The sequence below is a fragment of the Silene latifolia genome, chromosome 4 (assembly GCF_048544455.1).
Source record: "Silene latifolia isolate original U9 population chromosome 4, ASM4854445v1, whole genome shotgun sequence".
Taxonomy (NCBI): Eukaryota; Viridiplantae; Streptophyta; class Magnoliopsida; order Caryophyllales; family Caryophyllaceae; genus Silene; species Silene latifolia.
Genome location: NC_133529.1, coordinates 53,282,685 through 53,295,250, shown reverse-complemented (window position 1 = coordinate 53,295,250; position 12,566 = coordinate 53,282,685). Strand labels below are relative to the sequence as shown.

The 12,566-nt window shown below is 36.0% G+C and overlaps 1 protein-coding gene across 1 annotated transcript; it reads left to right on the top strand.

Annotated features, from left to right (window-relative positions):
* The first annotated feature begins 212 nt into the window (after positions 1 to 212).
* Positions 213 to 12,096, top strand: LOC141651512 (uncharacterized). Its single transcript, XM_074459220.1, has 4 exons — positions 213 to 1,259; positions 10,143 to 10,474; positions 10,571 to 10,813; positions 11,109 to 12,096. The coding sequence occupies exons 1-4, from the start codon at positions 213 to 215 to the stop codon at positions 12,094 to 12,096; spliced, it is 2,610 nt and encodes an 869-aa protein (XP_074315321.1).
* The last annotated feature ends 470 nt before the right edge of the window (positions 12,097 to 12,566 follow it).

Sequence of the window (12,566 nt, the reverse complement as noted above, 5' to 3'; positions counted from 1 at the left end):
TAAACTAATAGTGTGATATTGTTCTCAAAGTCATTTGATATTGTGTCATGAAAGGTGATATTTTTTTATAATTAAGCGTGACATTGTTTACTAAAACTTGTGATATTGTTAAAACAAACTTGTGATATTGTAACATGTTGAATAAAAAAGGAAGGGGATTTTAGAGAGATGAGGTCTGACTTCTCTCTAGGATTCTAGGGTTTCCCTGCATAATGGCAAGGAAAGTCATTTCTAAAAAATCCCATGACAAATCAAAATCTAAATCAAAACTTAAATTTAAGGCTCGAATTCGCCTGTCTTTTACCAACGTTCGCGAACAATTCCTAGATAATTCTCCAGTTATGTCAACTCCGGGTTCATCTTTATCTAATCCCAACATTCCACAAACTTCTCAAGCGAAATTGACTAAATCGGTCAATGAGATGATTGGAATCCCAGCTATAGAACTTGACACAATTGTTGAGAATGATCTTGTCAATGATAGTCCTATTGTTGAAGATGCGGATGCAATAATTGTTGAAGATGCGAGTGAAATTGGAAGTGAGGAGGCTCCTGATGAAGGTTGGACTGAAGTCCATCATGGTAAGAAGTCATCTCCTATTCCCAACTCTACTCCACCTATTCTCCAATTTACTGCTGATGATGTGAAACCTGAAATTGAATATTGGAGTACTGCAGTTATTTGTTATGTTCTAGGAGGAAACCCTCCCTGGAACTTAATTACTGAGCATGTGAAGCGAATTTGGGGTAAATATAAATATGATAAACTCTCTTTTTTACCTAATGGCGTCTTCATTGTTAGATTCCCGTCTTTGGAGTGTAAGGAATTGGTTCTTAAACAAGGTTTCCCAATGTTTGACAATAAACCAAATGTTGTCAAGCCTTGGACTGAGGATGCTTCTCTTCATAAGACCACTATTCAGTCTGTTCCAATTTGGGTTCGTCTGTATGGATTAGGACTCAAATTTTGGGGGGAGAAGTGTTTGGAGAAATTAGCAAATCAATTAGGGCATTTTGTAAGGGCTGATACTGCTACACTTGAGAAAACTAGGCTTGGTTATGCTAGATTAATGATTGAGGTCAAAGTTAGGCAGGATTTCCCTGATAAACTGCTCTTTAATGATGAGCATGGATGTCAGCATAGTGTGTTAGTTGAATATGAATGGAAACCATTGGTTTGTTCTACTTGTAAAGGAATTGGTCATACCCACACTATTTGTAGGAAGTCTAAGGTGACTGTTGCTCCTAAGGTGACACAGGTCTGGAGGCCTAAAAAGATATCCACTGTGCCTGTTGGAGCTAGTGTCCTCCACAGTTAGTGTGATAACATATATAAATCTCTTATAGGTTCACAAGGGTATACTTATTATTATATCAGTTGATTAACGTTTACTTAATAACGGTTGGCTTGCTAGAAGTTTGACGTTATTATCATACTGATGGCGGTGATCAAATGGTCCCTAAAAGTCACACCTAAAGGATGTGTTTGAGAGATGTGATTGTATGAAAATATAATCACATTGATGCCTTATATGACTAAAAGGTTAGTTCATGTATTTGACTAAACAGTTAGTCAATGTGATGATGAGACGATTATTTAATACAATTAAATAATATTAGCTGAGACGAATTAACTGTTAATTCGTAAATTGAATATAAACTGTTATATTTAATTATTGTATATAATGTTAGCTTAAAGGAATTAAGATGTTAATTCGTAATTAAACGTAACCAGTTATATTTAATTAGCAAATTATAAATATGTTATATTTATAGTTAATGTATATATTATGCGAAATTGCCATAATAAAATGTTGACAGACCGGTATTAATAAATCGACTACAAACTGTTGTGTGTTGACTTATTAATATATATTGACATAATTGACAATTAATATGATACACATTATATACAATTTGAGAACAACAAAAAATAAGAAGATTTTTCTCCTTATTTTTGGTGGTTGGTGAAACTGAAAATAAGAGTAAAAAGAGGAAGAAAATATCTTCCCCTATTCACTCCTCTTGGATTGTTTTAAGAGAGCAAAGGGAGATCATTTTCTCTCATTCTTTTTGACCTAATTCTCACATCACACAAACCCTAAAATATTCATAAGAAATTAGGGATCTATTCTAGCAAAGAAAAGAGGCATTTCTCATAGCATTTTGGGTGCAACAATTAGGAGAATATCGATCTCGATATTGTTCTTAGGCCAAATTGCTAGGACCAAAGGTTGATTCTAATCTCTACTTTTGTTTATGTATTTTCATTTATGACTCGTATTTTTATAATTATAATTTCGTTATAATCCGAATTTCTTGATGAAGTATACCAATATTTTCCACAAGTGGTATCAGAGCATAGGCCACGAAATTATTTTATATGATTTACATAAATGAATTCAAACAAAAATTTTGAGAAAAAAAAATTTCGGCCGAATGGAAATTTTTTTGCCGAGCCATTTTTTTTTTTTTTTTGTGTTTTGTTTCCATTTAGATTTATTCATATTATTGTTTTAATAGGTTAAGATGATAATATGATAAATTTGTAGATGTTTTGATTTAATAAGAATTGAATTAAAATGTAAATGGAAATCGATTTGTTTTTTATGTTCATTTGTTTTTGCTATATAGTTTTTGGCATACATGGTTTAAATTGTTGCTTAGAATCATGATTCATTAAATTTAATAATGTTCAAATCAATTGTGATAAATCAAATATTCGGATAATCGATTTAATCATAATTTAGATATTCATTTTAAGAGGTTAAATTAAATCATCTAGTTTGGATCTATATTAAATTAAAAGTTGATGATTATGCCAATCTTGTTATTATAGCAATATTAAACAAATTTGTTCATCTAAAAGGGTATGTTTTTCGAAAGAAAGAAAAAAAAAATTTCTTTTTCGGTTTTAGGGCTAAATGCCGAGTAAAAGAAAAAAAAACTGTTTTTTGAAAATTAGGGCTAAATGCCGAGAGAAAGAAAAAAAACTGTTTTTTGTTTTTTGGGCTAAATGCCGAATTTAAAGAATTTTTTTTTGTTTTTCGGTTTTGCCGAGAGCTATTAATAAAAAAAAAAAAAAATTTGTTTATTTTTGGCCAATAATCTTTATACATTATTTATAATGTATGATTGTTTGTTGTGAAAAGGTTCACAAATTTGAGATACCCAAATTATTTTAAAGAGGTTTAAAATAATTTTAGATTAATTTATATTATAGGTTAATGTGAATTAAGATTGAATTTATTGTGAGTAATTGAGGAATTGTCACATAATTTGATCATTTAAATAGGTGGTTTGGATAAATTACTCTACATAATTAAGGAATTATGTCTTGAATGATTAATTTATAGTTGATGCATTTTTATTTAGTTGAATGTTTTGTTGAATGGTTTATTTTCGTATTTTTGCAATCGGTTGTAATTTGTAATACCTAGTGTGGCCTTAGTTAATTATGTTTTCGTAATGATGGAAACATAATTTTAATGTAATTTTGAGATCTCGTATCTCCTTTTGGTTTTCTTTAAGTATTATGATTTTGAAATTAGAATGTAAATAGGTTCATTTTGTAATTTATTAATTGTAATTTTGAGAAGACTAAAGATGGAGATTGGATTGCTCACTCCCGCTACATGGACCAAGATGGAACATCAAGACAAGCTTCTCGGGTCCTAGGAAGGATTCCAAAGTTGTATTTATGTTCATTTTGGTAGATAGGCCACACTAGGACTTTGTTTTTGTTTTACGTTTTTTCATTCTTATTGCTTTTCTTTACATGATAGTTAGTGCATCATATTCCGCCTAAAACAAACCACCTACTACTTATATGCATGAAATTGACTCATATAGTTTGAATGTTAGTTTTCATAGACATACAGATGTCACACAATTTTAAGCCATCATCTTAGTTTATTCATTCTCGCATGCTAGATATTAGTTCACTTAAAATGAATTAAAATAAAGTTGATGGGATCTTCCTCTAAAACTGAAATTGAGACTAGTCTTTATAGGCCAAACAGCTATGAATCCCTTCTTCGTCGGTAGGCATATAGGACCTTACTCTCCATATGACCTCTTCTACGTTGGGTAAGTAGTTTTTGTTGACTTAGTTTATCTCAACATTATAATCCGAAGTGTTTCTCGAGATTATGATGGACTATAGATAGAATTTACAGAAATTTATCAACCAAGAATTCTAAAAGTAGAATTAGCCAAAAGGTTGGCTTATCAATTTACAGATAATTGAGTCTTGGGATCATTTATATAATTCTTGAGCAAGGTCAATTGTATAAATGCTTGAGTCTTCGCGTTATAACAGTATTGCATTAGACTTAAATCATAACGATGAGTATGCTTATTATATTTTTATTCTTCTTTTTCGCAGTGTAGAATTCGTTTTATATTGATAATACTGCTTACAACAGATGGCTGGAAATAATGATATCCCTATGCCAAGTGCCACACTTGGACGCGAGTCCTGGCTAAAAGCTTTCATGGACCACATGAATCAGTTCACACGACTAAAGAATGACGGGTCCAACTTTGCGGACTGGGAGGCATCATTACGGAATGCTGCCATTGCTGACGGTAAGCTCAAGTACTTAACTAAGCCAATACCGCCAAACCCAGGCCCCAATGCAAGAGCTAACGAGTCAATTGCTTATAGTGACTTCGTTATGGAAGCGGGTGCGATAAAGAACGTACTCATTTTTGCAATGGAAACCAATTTGCAAAGACGCTTCATTGCCCAAGGTGCAAACAAGATTTTCACCACGCTCAGTAATGAGTTCTCAAAAGCGCCAAGAATCGTTACTTATGAGCATACCTGTCGCTTCTTTGATGCGAAACTCCAGAAGGGCCAACCGGTTAGCCCACACATTCTTAACATGATTGAGAATGTCGAGAAACTGGAGGCACTTGATTGCAAAATCAGTGAGAGCATAGTCATTGACCGTATGCTTCATTCACTTCATGATGGTTTTGCCCTTTTCAGGGCAAATTACTACATGAATGACATGAAGAAAGGTCCTCATGAGCTACACTCACTTCTCGTACATGACACTTTAGAAGGATATGAAATTGAGTGGGAGCATGAAGCAAGATGTTCTCATGATTTCCAACAAGAATAAGGGTAAGGGCAAAGCTCACGCGACCTAACCGTAGGAAAGCCAAAGTTTAAAAAGTCAGGAAACGGTAAGAGTGGGCCTGGTGAGACTAGTGGCTCACTAGGCAAGGCAAAGAGCAAGGACGGTAACGTTGAATGCCACCATTGTCACAAGACTGGAAATTGGAGGAGGAACTGTCCCGTGTACCGTGAGGACATAAAAGCAGGCCACGTCACTGCTGTTGGTATGTCACCTTATATTCATATGATTGAGATTAACCATGCAAGTTTCAGAACTTGGGTACTTGATACTGGTTGTGGTTCTCATCTGTGTAATCATTTGCAGGGCCTAAAAAACATCACAACTCTCGCAAAGGGTGATGTGGACCTGCGAGTCGGGAATGGAGCACGAGTTGCTGCAGTCTCAATGGGAACATACGTAATCCAGCTCCCTAGTGGTTTTGAGTTATATTTATATAACTATTACTATGTACCCAGTTTATCTAAGAATATTATTTCTGTTTCCGTACTTGATAAAGACGGTTTTTCATTTTCAATAAAGGACAATAGCTGTATTTTCTCTTTTAATGAAATGGTTTATGGCAAAGCAGTTTCCATGAATGGAATTTATATCTTAGATCAAACCACAGAGATATTACATGTGAATAATAAGAAATTAAAGGTTGGTGACAAAGATCAAACTTATCAATGGCATTGTCGAATGGGACACATAAATGAAACACGTGTAAAGAAACTCATTGAGAATGGGACTATTCGCACATTTGATTTCTCTTCATTTGGCACGTGTGAATCATGTCTTATCGGCAAAATGACTCGAATTTCCTTCAAAGGTGTTGGAATGCGCGCTAGTGACCTATTAGGACTCATACATACTGATGTATGTGGACCTATGTCAATCACCGCTAGAGATGGCTATAGATATTTTATCACTTTCACGGACGATTTGAGTAGATACGGATATGTCTACTTAATGAAGCATAAAAGTGAGTTTTTTGAAAAATTCAAGGAATACCAGAATAAGGTTGAGAACCAACTGGGAAGAAAGGTTAAAGCACTCCGTTCAGATCGGGGTGGCAAATATCTTTCAAATGAGTTTGATCAACACCTTAAAGACTGTGGAATAGTTTTACAGTTAACTCCACCTGGAACACCTTAATTAAATGGTATGTCCGAACGGAGAAATCGAACACTACTTGATATGGTTCGATCCATGATGAGTCACACGGTAGTACCTGATTCATTATGGGGCTTTGCTCTTTTGTCAGCTGCTCTTATACTTAACCGAAGTCCGTCTAAAGCTGTCGACAAGACTCCATATGAAATGTGGAAGGGAACGGTCCCTAACTTGTCCTTTATTCGGGTTTGGGGCTGCGAGGCTTATGTCTAGTGGAGACGCGAGGATAAGCTCGGCCCGCGATCGTTCAAGACATATTGGTTATCCAAAAGGAATGTTTGGTCATTACTTCTACTCGCCTACCGAACATCAAGTTTTTGTTGCGGCTAGTGCGAAGTTCTTAGAGAAAGAATTTCTCGAGAACAAGTCAAGTAAAAGAACCTTCGAGCTGTCGGAGATTCAAGAACCAACAACCGAGGAACAGATGGAGGAAGTTGTTCCTTCAACTGATGATACGGTTAATATTCCTCAGGAACCTAGGAGATCTGGTAGAGTCTCTAATCCTCCAGACAGATACATTGGTATGGTCGAGGAAAATGACGTTTTACTCCTAGAGAGTAATGAACCCGCTACCAATAAAGGTGCCATGACCTGTTCCGACTCTAAGCTATGGCTTGAAGCCATGCAATCCGAGATGGACTCCATGTATGAAAATGACGTATGGGATCTTGTTGATTTACCTAACAAGGTACGATCTCTACAGTGCAAATGGCTTTACAAAATAAAGTATTCTGTAGACGGGCAACCAAATACCTATAAGGCACGACTAGTGGCAAAAGGTTTCACTCAAGTGCAAGGATTGCATTATGATGAAATTTTTGCACCCGTAGTTATGCTGCGTTCCATTCGGATAATCTTAGCGATTGCCGCATTTCATGACTATGAAATTTGGCAAATGGATGTGAAAACCGCCTTCTTAAACTGTTATTTGGAGGAGGAGTTGTACATGGTGCAACCCGAAGGTTTCATAGATCCTGAAAATCCTAAGAAAGTGTGCAAGCTAAAGCGTTCCATTTATGGACTTAAGCAAGCTTCTCGGAGTTGGAATCATCGTTTCGACCAGGTGATAAAAGAGTATGGTTTCACTCGATTGGTCGAGGAACCATGCTTATATATCAAGTCGAGTGGGACCAAGATTGTTTTCTTGATATTGTATGTCGATGACATACTCTTGATTGGGAATGACATTCCTCTCTTATCTTCGGTAAAAGGATGGTTGAAGAACCATTTCCAGATGAAAGATCTGGGTGAGGCACAACGCATATTGGGAATCCGTATCTATCGAGATAGATCACGATGGATGTTATCATTGAGTCAGGAGTCTTATTTAGATAAGATTCTTGAAAGGTTCAGCATGACCAACTCTAAGAAGGGAAACTTTCCAATGACTTCTGGGATGCATTTGAGCAAGTCTCAGTTACCCACGATGCCTAAAGGGGTTGAACGCATGAGTCGTGTTCCTTATGCATCAACCATAGGATCAATCATGTATGCCATGATATGCACACGTCCAGACGTGGCATATGCATTGAGTATGACGAGTCGGTACCAAAAGAATCCAGGTGAAACACACCGGATAGCTGTTAAAAACATCCTTAAGTACCTACGGAGGACTAAGGATTGGGTATTGACTTATGGAGGAGATACTAAGCTATGTCCAATTGGTTACGCAGATGCTAGCTTCCAAACAGATCGAGATGATTCGAAATCTCAGTCTGGATTCGTCTTCACTCTTAATGGTGCTGCGGTCAGCTGGAAGAGTTCCAAACAGGATGTTGTAGCAGATTCTACTACTTAAGTCTAGCACTAAGTCTAGACATGTACATCGGAAGGCTCACCTGATCCGTGATTACGTGGAGCAAGAGGAGATAGTGATTGACAAGATTGCTTCGGATGACAACATCGCGGACCCTCTCACTAAATCATTGAAATATGATAAGCATGAAGGGCACGTTGTTTCCATGGGAATTAAACGTGTTCCTGAGTTGTACTAGTTGCTAATGAATTTGATACATTATATTTTTCATATGCTATTTATAACTTCATCGTATTATGTCATATTTTGTTTTTCATGTGGATTGTACGACAACTTTGAACGCCACAAAGTGCTCTGAATTACATTATATTTGTTTTGGTCCGTAATCGCCTACATGAGCTGATAACTCTGGCTATTATTTTGTGAAGTTGATTGATGGTAGGTTCAACGAGCCATAAGTCAAACAGTTGGCTGATCGATCACATATGCGAGTTATAACGATACCTCGTAGGACAAATTGTGACAACGTAATGGAGTCCTAAATGTTTAAAAACATTCGGTGCCAGGTCGTGGATTGGACGTCCATTGTGTTCCTAGAGTCGATTCTTTTGACTATCGACTGTCTCTTGAGATTAAGGCAGTTTTTGGGTGACTTTGGTTTCTTTCTCATGGTCGACCGTAACATGAGGCTAAGCGATTTTTACTTTAAGGTCATTACATACTTGTGCTTATATCTGCCGGATTCGAGTTGAAGAAAATATCCAACCTTTATCAGGTTTAGTCATTTCTCAGGGCCACTCGAGGAGTTGTAACTGAAATGCATGGCCATGCTCGAATGATGATTCGTTTATCAGTTAAGTTACTCTCTAGTCGGGAAAACCACTCTTGATATTGATCACTTGTAAAATACGACCTTTGTGAATACGGATTTTGCAAATTGTTTTACATTGAGTGGGAGAAATTACGGATATGAGAATTGGTTATCGCACATACACTTGTGAGGACAAGTGGGAGATTGTTGGAGCTTGTGTCCTCCACAGTTAGTGTGATAACGTATATAATTCTCTTATAGGTTCACAAGGGTATACTTAGTATTATATCAGTTGATTAACGTTTACTTAATAACGGTTGGCTTGCTAGAAGTTTGACGTTATTATCATACTGATGGCGGTGATCAACTGGTCCCTAAAAGTCACACTTAAAGGATGTGTTTGAGAGATGTGATTGTATGAAAATATAATCACATTGATGCCTTATATGACTAAAAGGTTAGTTCATGTATTTGACTAAACAGTTAGTCAATGTGATGATGAGACGATTATTTAATACAATTAAATAATATTAGCTGAGACGAATTAACTATTAATTCGTAAATTGAATATAAACTGTTATATTTAATTATTGTATATAATGTTAGCTTTAACGAATTAAGATGTTAATTCGTAATTAAACGTAACCAGTTATATTTAATTAGCAAATTATAAATATGTTATATTTATAGTTAATGTATATATTATGCGAAATTGTCATAATAAAATGTTGAAAGACCGGTATTAATAAATCGACTACAAACTGTTGTGTGTTGACTTATTAATACATGTCCACATAATTGACAATTAATATGATACACATTATATACAATTTGAGAACAACAAAAAATAAGAAGATTTTTCTCCTTATTTTTGGTTGTTGGTGAAACTGAAAATAAGAGTAAAAAGAGGAAGAAAATATCTTCCTCTATTCACTCCTCTTGGACGGTTTTAAGAGAGCAAAGGGAGATCATTTTCTCTCATTCTTTTTGACCTAATTCTCACATCACACAAACCCTAAAATATTCATAAGAAATTAGGGATCTATTCTAGCAAAGAAAAGAGGCATTTCTCATAACATTTTGGGTGCAACAATTAGGAGAATATCGATCTCGATATTGTTCTTAGGCCAAATTGCTAGGACCAAAGGTTGATTCTAATCTCTACTTTTGTTTATGTATTTTCATTTATGACTCGTATTTTCATAATTATAATTTCGTTATAATCCGAATTTCTTGATGAAGTATACCGATATTTCCCACAGTGCCACTACAGCCTCAACCTGCACCTGTTAATTCTTTGACTCGCTCCAGGATTGTTAACCATTCTCCTATTGTCTCAGCTGTGAACACTGACCCACCTGGAGGAGGAGGGGGAGTAAGTGCAGATCTCTCTTATGCAGATGCTGCAAGGTCTCCTCCTCGTTCTCCTATTAAATCTCCAACAAGGGCTCTATCTCCTACACCTACTGCAACTGACACTGTGGCAATTGGGGAGTCTAGGGAGAAGGGTAATCCAAACACAAACATTATAAATGACATGGATAATTTAGGATGCTGGAATATCAGAGGCATGAATAATGTGAATAAGCAAATAGATATAAAATGGTTTTTGCATCAAAATAAAATAGGTTTATTTGGTTTGGTAGAAACTAAGATTAAATATGTTAATTTTCAGTCTGTTTTGAATAATCTTGCTCAAAGGTGGTATGGTATCAATAATAATGTCCATCATCCTGGAGGGAGGTTTTGGATAATCTGGCTTCCTCAGTTTTTTCATGTCATTCTCTTGGATAACTCTCATCAACAAATCACTGTAGAGGTCACTGATATTCACTATGGTATGAAGTTTTGGTTCACTGTGGTTTATAGTTCAAATTCTGATACTGATAGACTACATTTATGGCAACAACTTACTGGTATCAAGGACAGATGTGTTGGTGCTTGGTGTGTTGGAGGGGATTTCAACAACATTTTACATTTCAATGAACGTTTGAGGAGTACTGTTCTTTGGAGGGAATTGGTGGATTTTAGGAACTGTGTTGACTATTGTGAGCTACTGGATATAAAAGCTCAAGGTTCCTTCTATACTTGGAACAATAAGCAAGGACCCCATACTAGAGTTTTTTCCAGAATAGATCGTTTTCTTATCAATCAAGATTGGATGGATCTTTATCCTGATAGTTATGCTTATTTCTTGAATGAGGGGCTTTTTTTATCATAATCTCTGTATTTGTTACAGGAGGCCTGGTAATGCTATCAGGAAATCTCATTTTAGATATTTTAATATGTGGGGACAAGCTCCTGACTTCCTTAGTATTATTCAATCTGAGTGGCAAAAGGAAGTCAAGGGTGTTAAAATGTATCAGGTTGTGTGCAAGCTAAAATATCTCAAGAAACCTTTGAAATTACTTAATAGGCAGAAATTTTCTGATATTGAGAAAGCTGCTGAGTTGGCTAAATTCCTCCTAGACAAGATTCAGACTAAAATGCATCTCCATCCTCATGATACTTCCATCAGAGAACATGAACAAGCTGCTTCCCAGAATTATTTCCATCTTCATAAAGCTCAGTTGAGCTATTTGAAGCAGAAGGCTAAAGTGGAGTGGCTCAAAGAGGGTGATGAGAATACAACCTTTTTCCATAGACATATTAAAGCTAACGTTCACAATAAAGTTCTCAGTATTAAGGATATCCATGGATCCCTTCAGACTGAACCTGATCAGATTGAAGCTGCCTTTCTTGAGTATTACAATGACTTACTGGGGACTAGTAAAGAGACTGTTTCTGTACATTACCCTACTGTCAGAACAGGAAGTCTCATTTCTAGTCATCATTTACCTCTTTTGGTGAAACCTGTCACTCATGATGAAATTAAACAGTGCATTTTCTCTATTCCTTCCTCTAAAGCACTAGGACCTGATGGTTTTTCCAGTCAATTTTTTAAAGACTCTTGGTCTATTATAGGAACTGTGGTTTGTGAGGTTATAATGGACTTCTTTCATACTGGTAAGCTTCTCAAACAACTGAATGCTACTCTGGTTACCCTCATACCTAAGATGGACAACCCAACTAGTGTACTTGAGTTTAGGCCCATAGCATGTTGTAACCTTATCTACAAATGCATTTCTAAACTTTTGTGTACTAGGTTGGGTGAGGTGCTTCCTGACACAGGAGTCCTAATCAGGGTGGGTTTATCAAAGGGAGAAATATTGTGGAAAATGTGTTAATTTGTCAAGATCAGATTAGGCTTTATAATAGAAAATCTGCCTCTCCCAGGTGTTTGATCAAAATTGACCTCAGAAAAGCATATGACACTATTGAATGGAATTTTTTGCATCACATGTTAACTGCCCTGCAATTCCCTAAGGTGTTCATTGATAAAATTATGGTGTGTGTTACTTCCACTACTTATTATTTGGCTTTAAATGGTAATTCCTTTGGGTTTTTCATGGTAAAAGAGGACTCAGACAAGGAGACCCTCTGTCCCCTCTTCTTTTCACTTTATGTATCGAATATCTATCAAGAATACTGAATGTGGTGGGTGGTCAAGATGATTTTAGGTTTCATCCTCTTTGTGGCCCCATGAAACTGAACCATCTCCTTTTTGCTGATGACTTGTTGCTCTTCTCCAAGGGGAATACTGCCTCAATTATGTGAATGCTAAGAGCCTTCTCTACTTTCTCTGATGCTAGTGGTC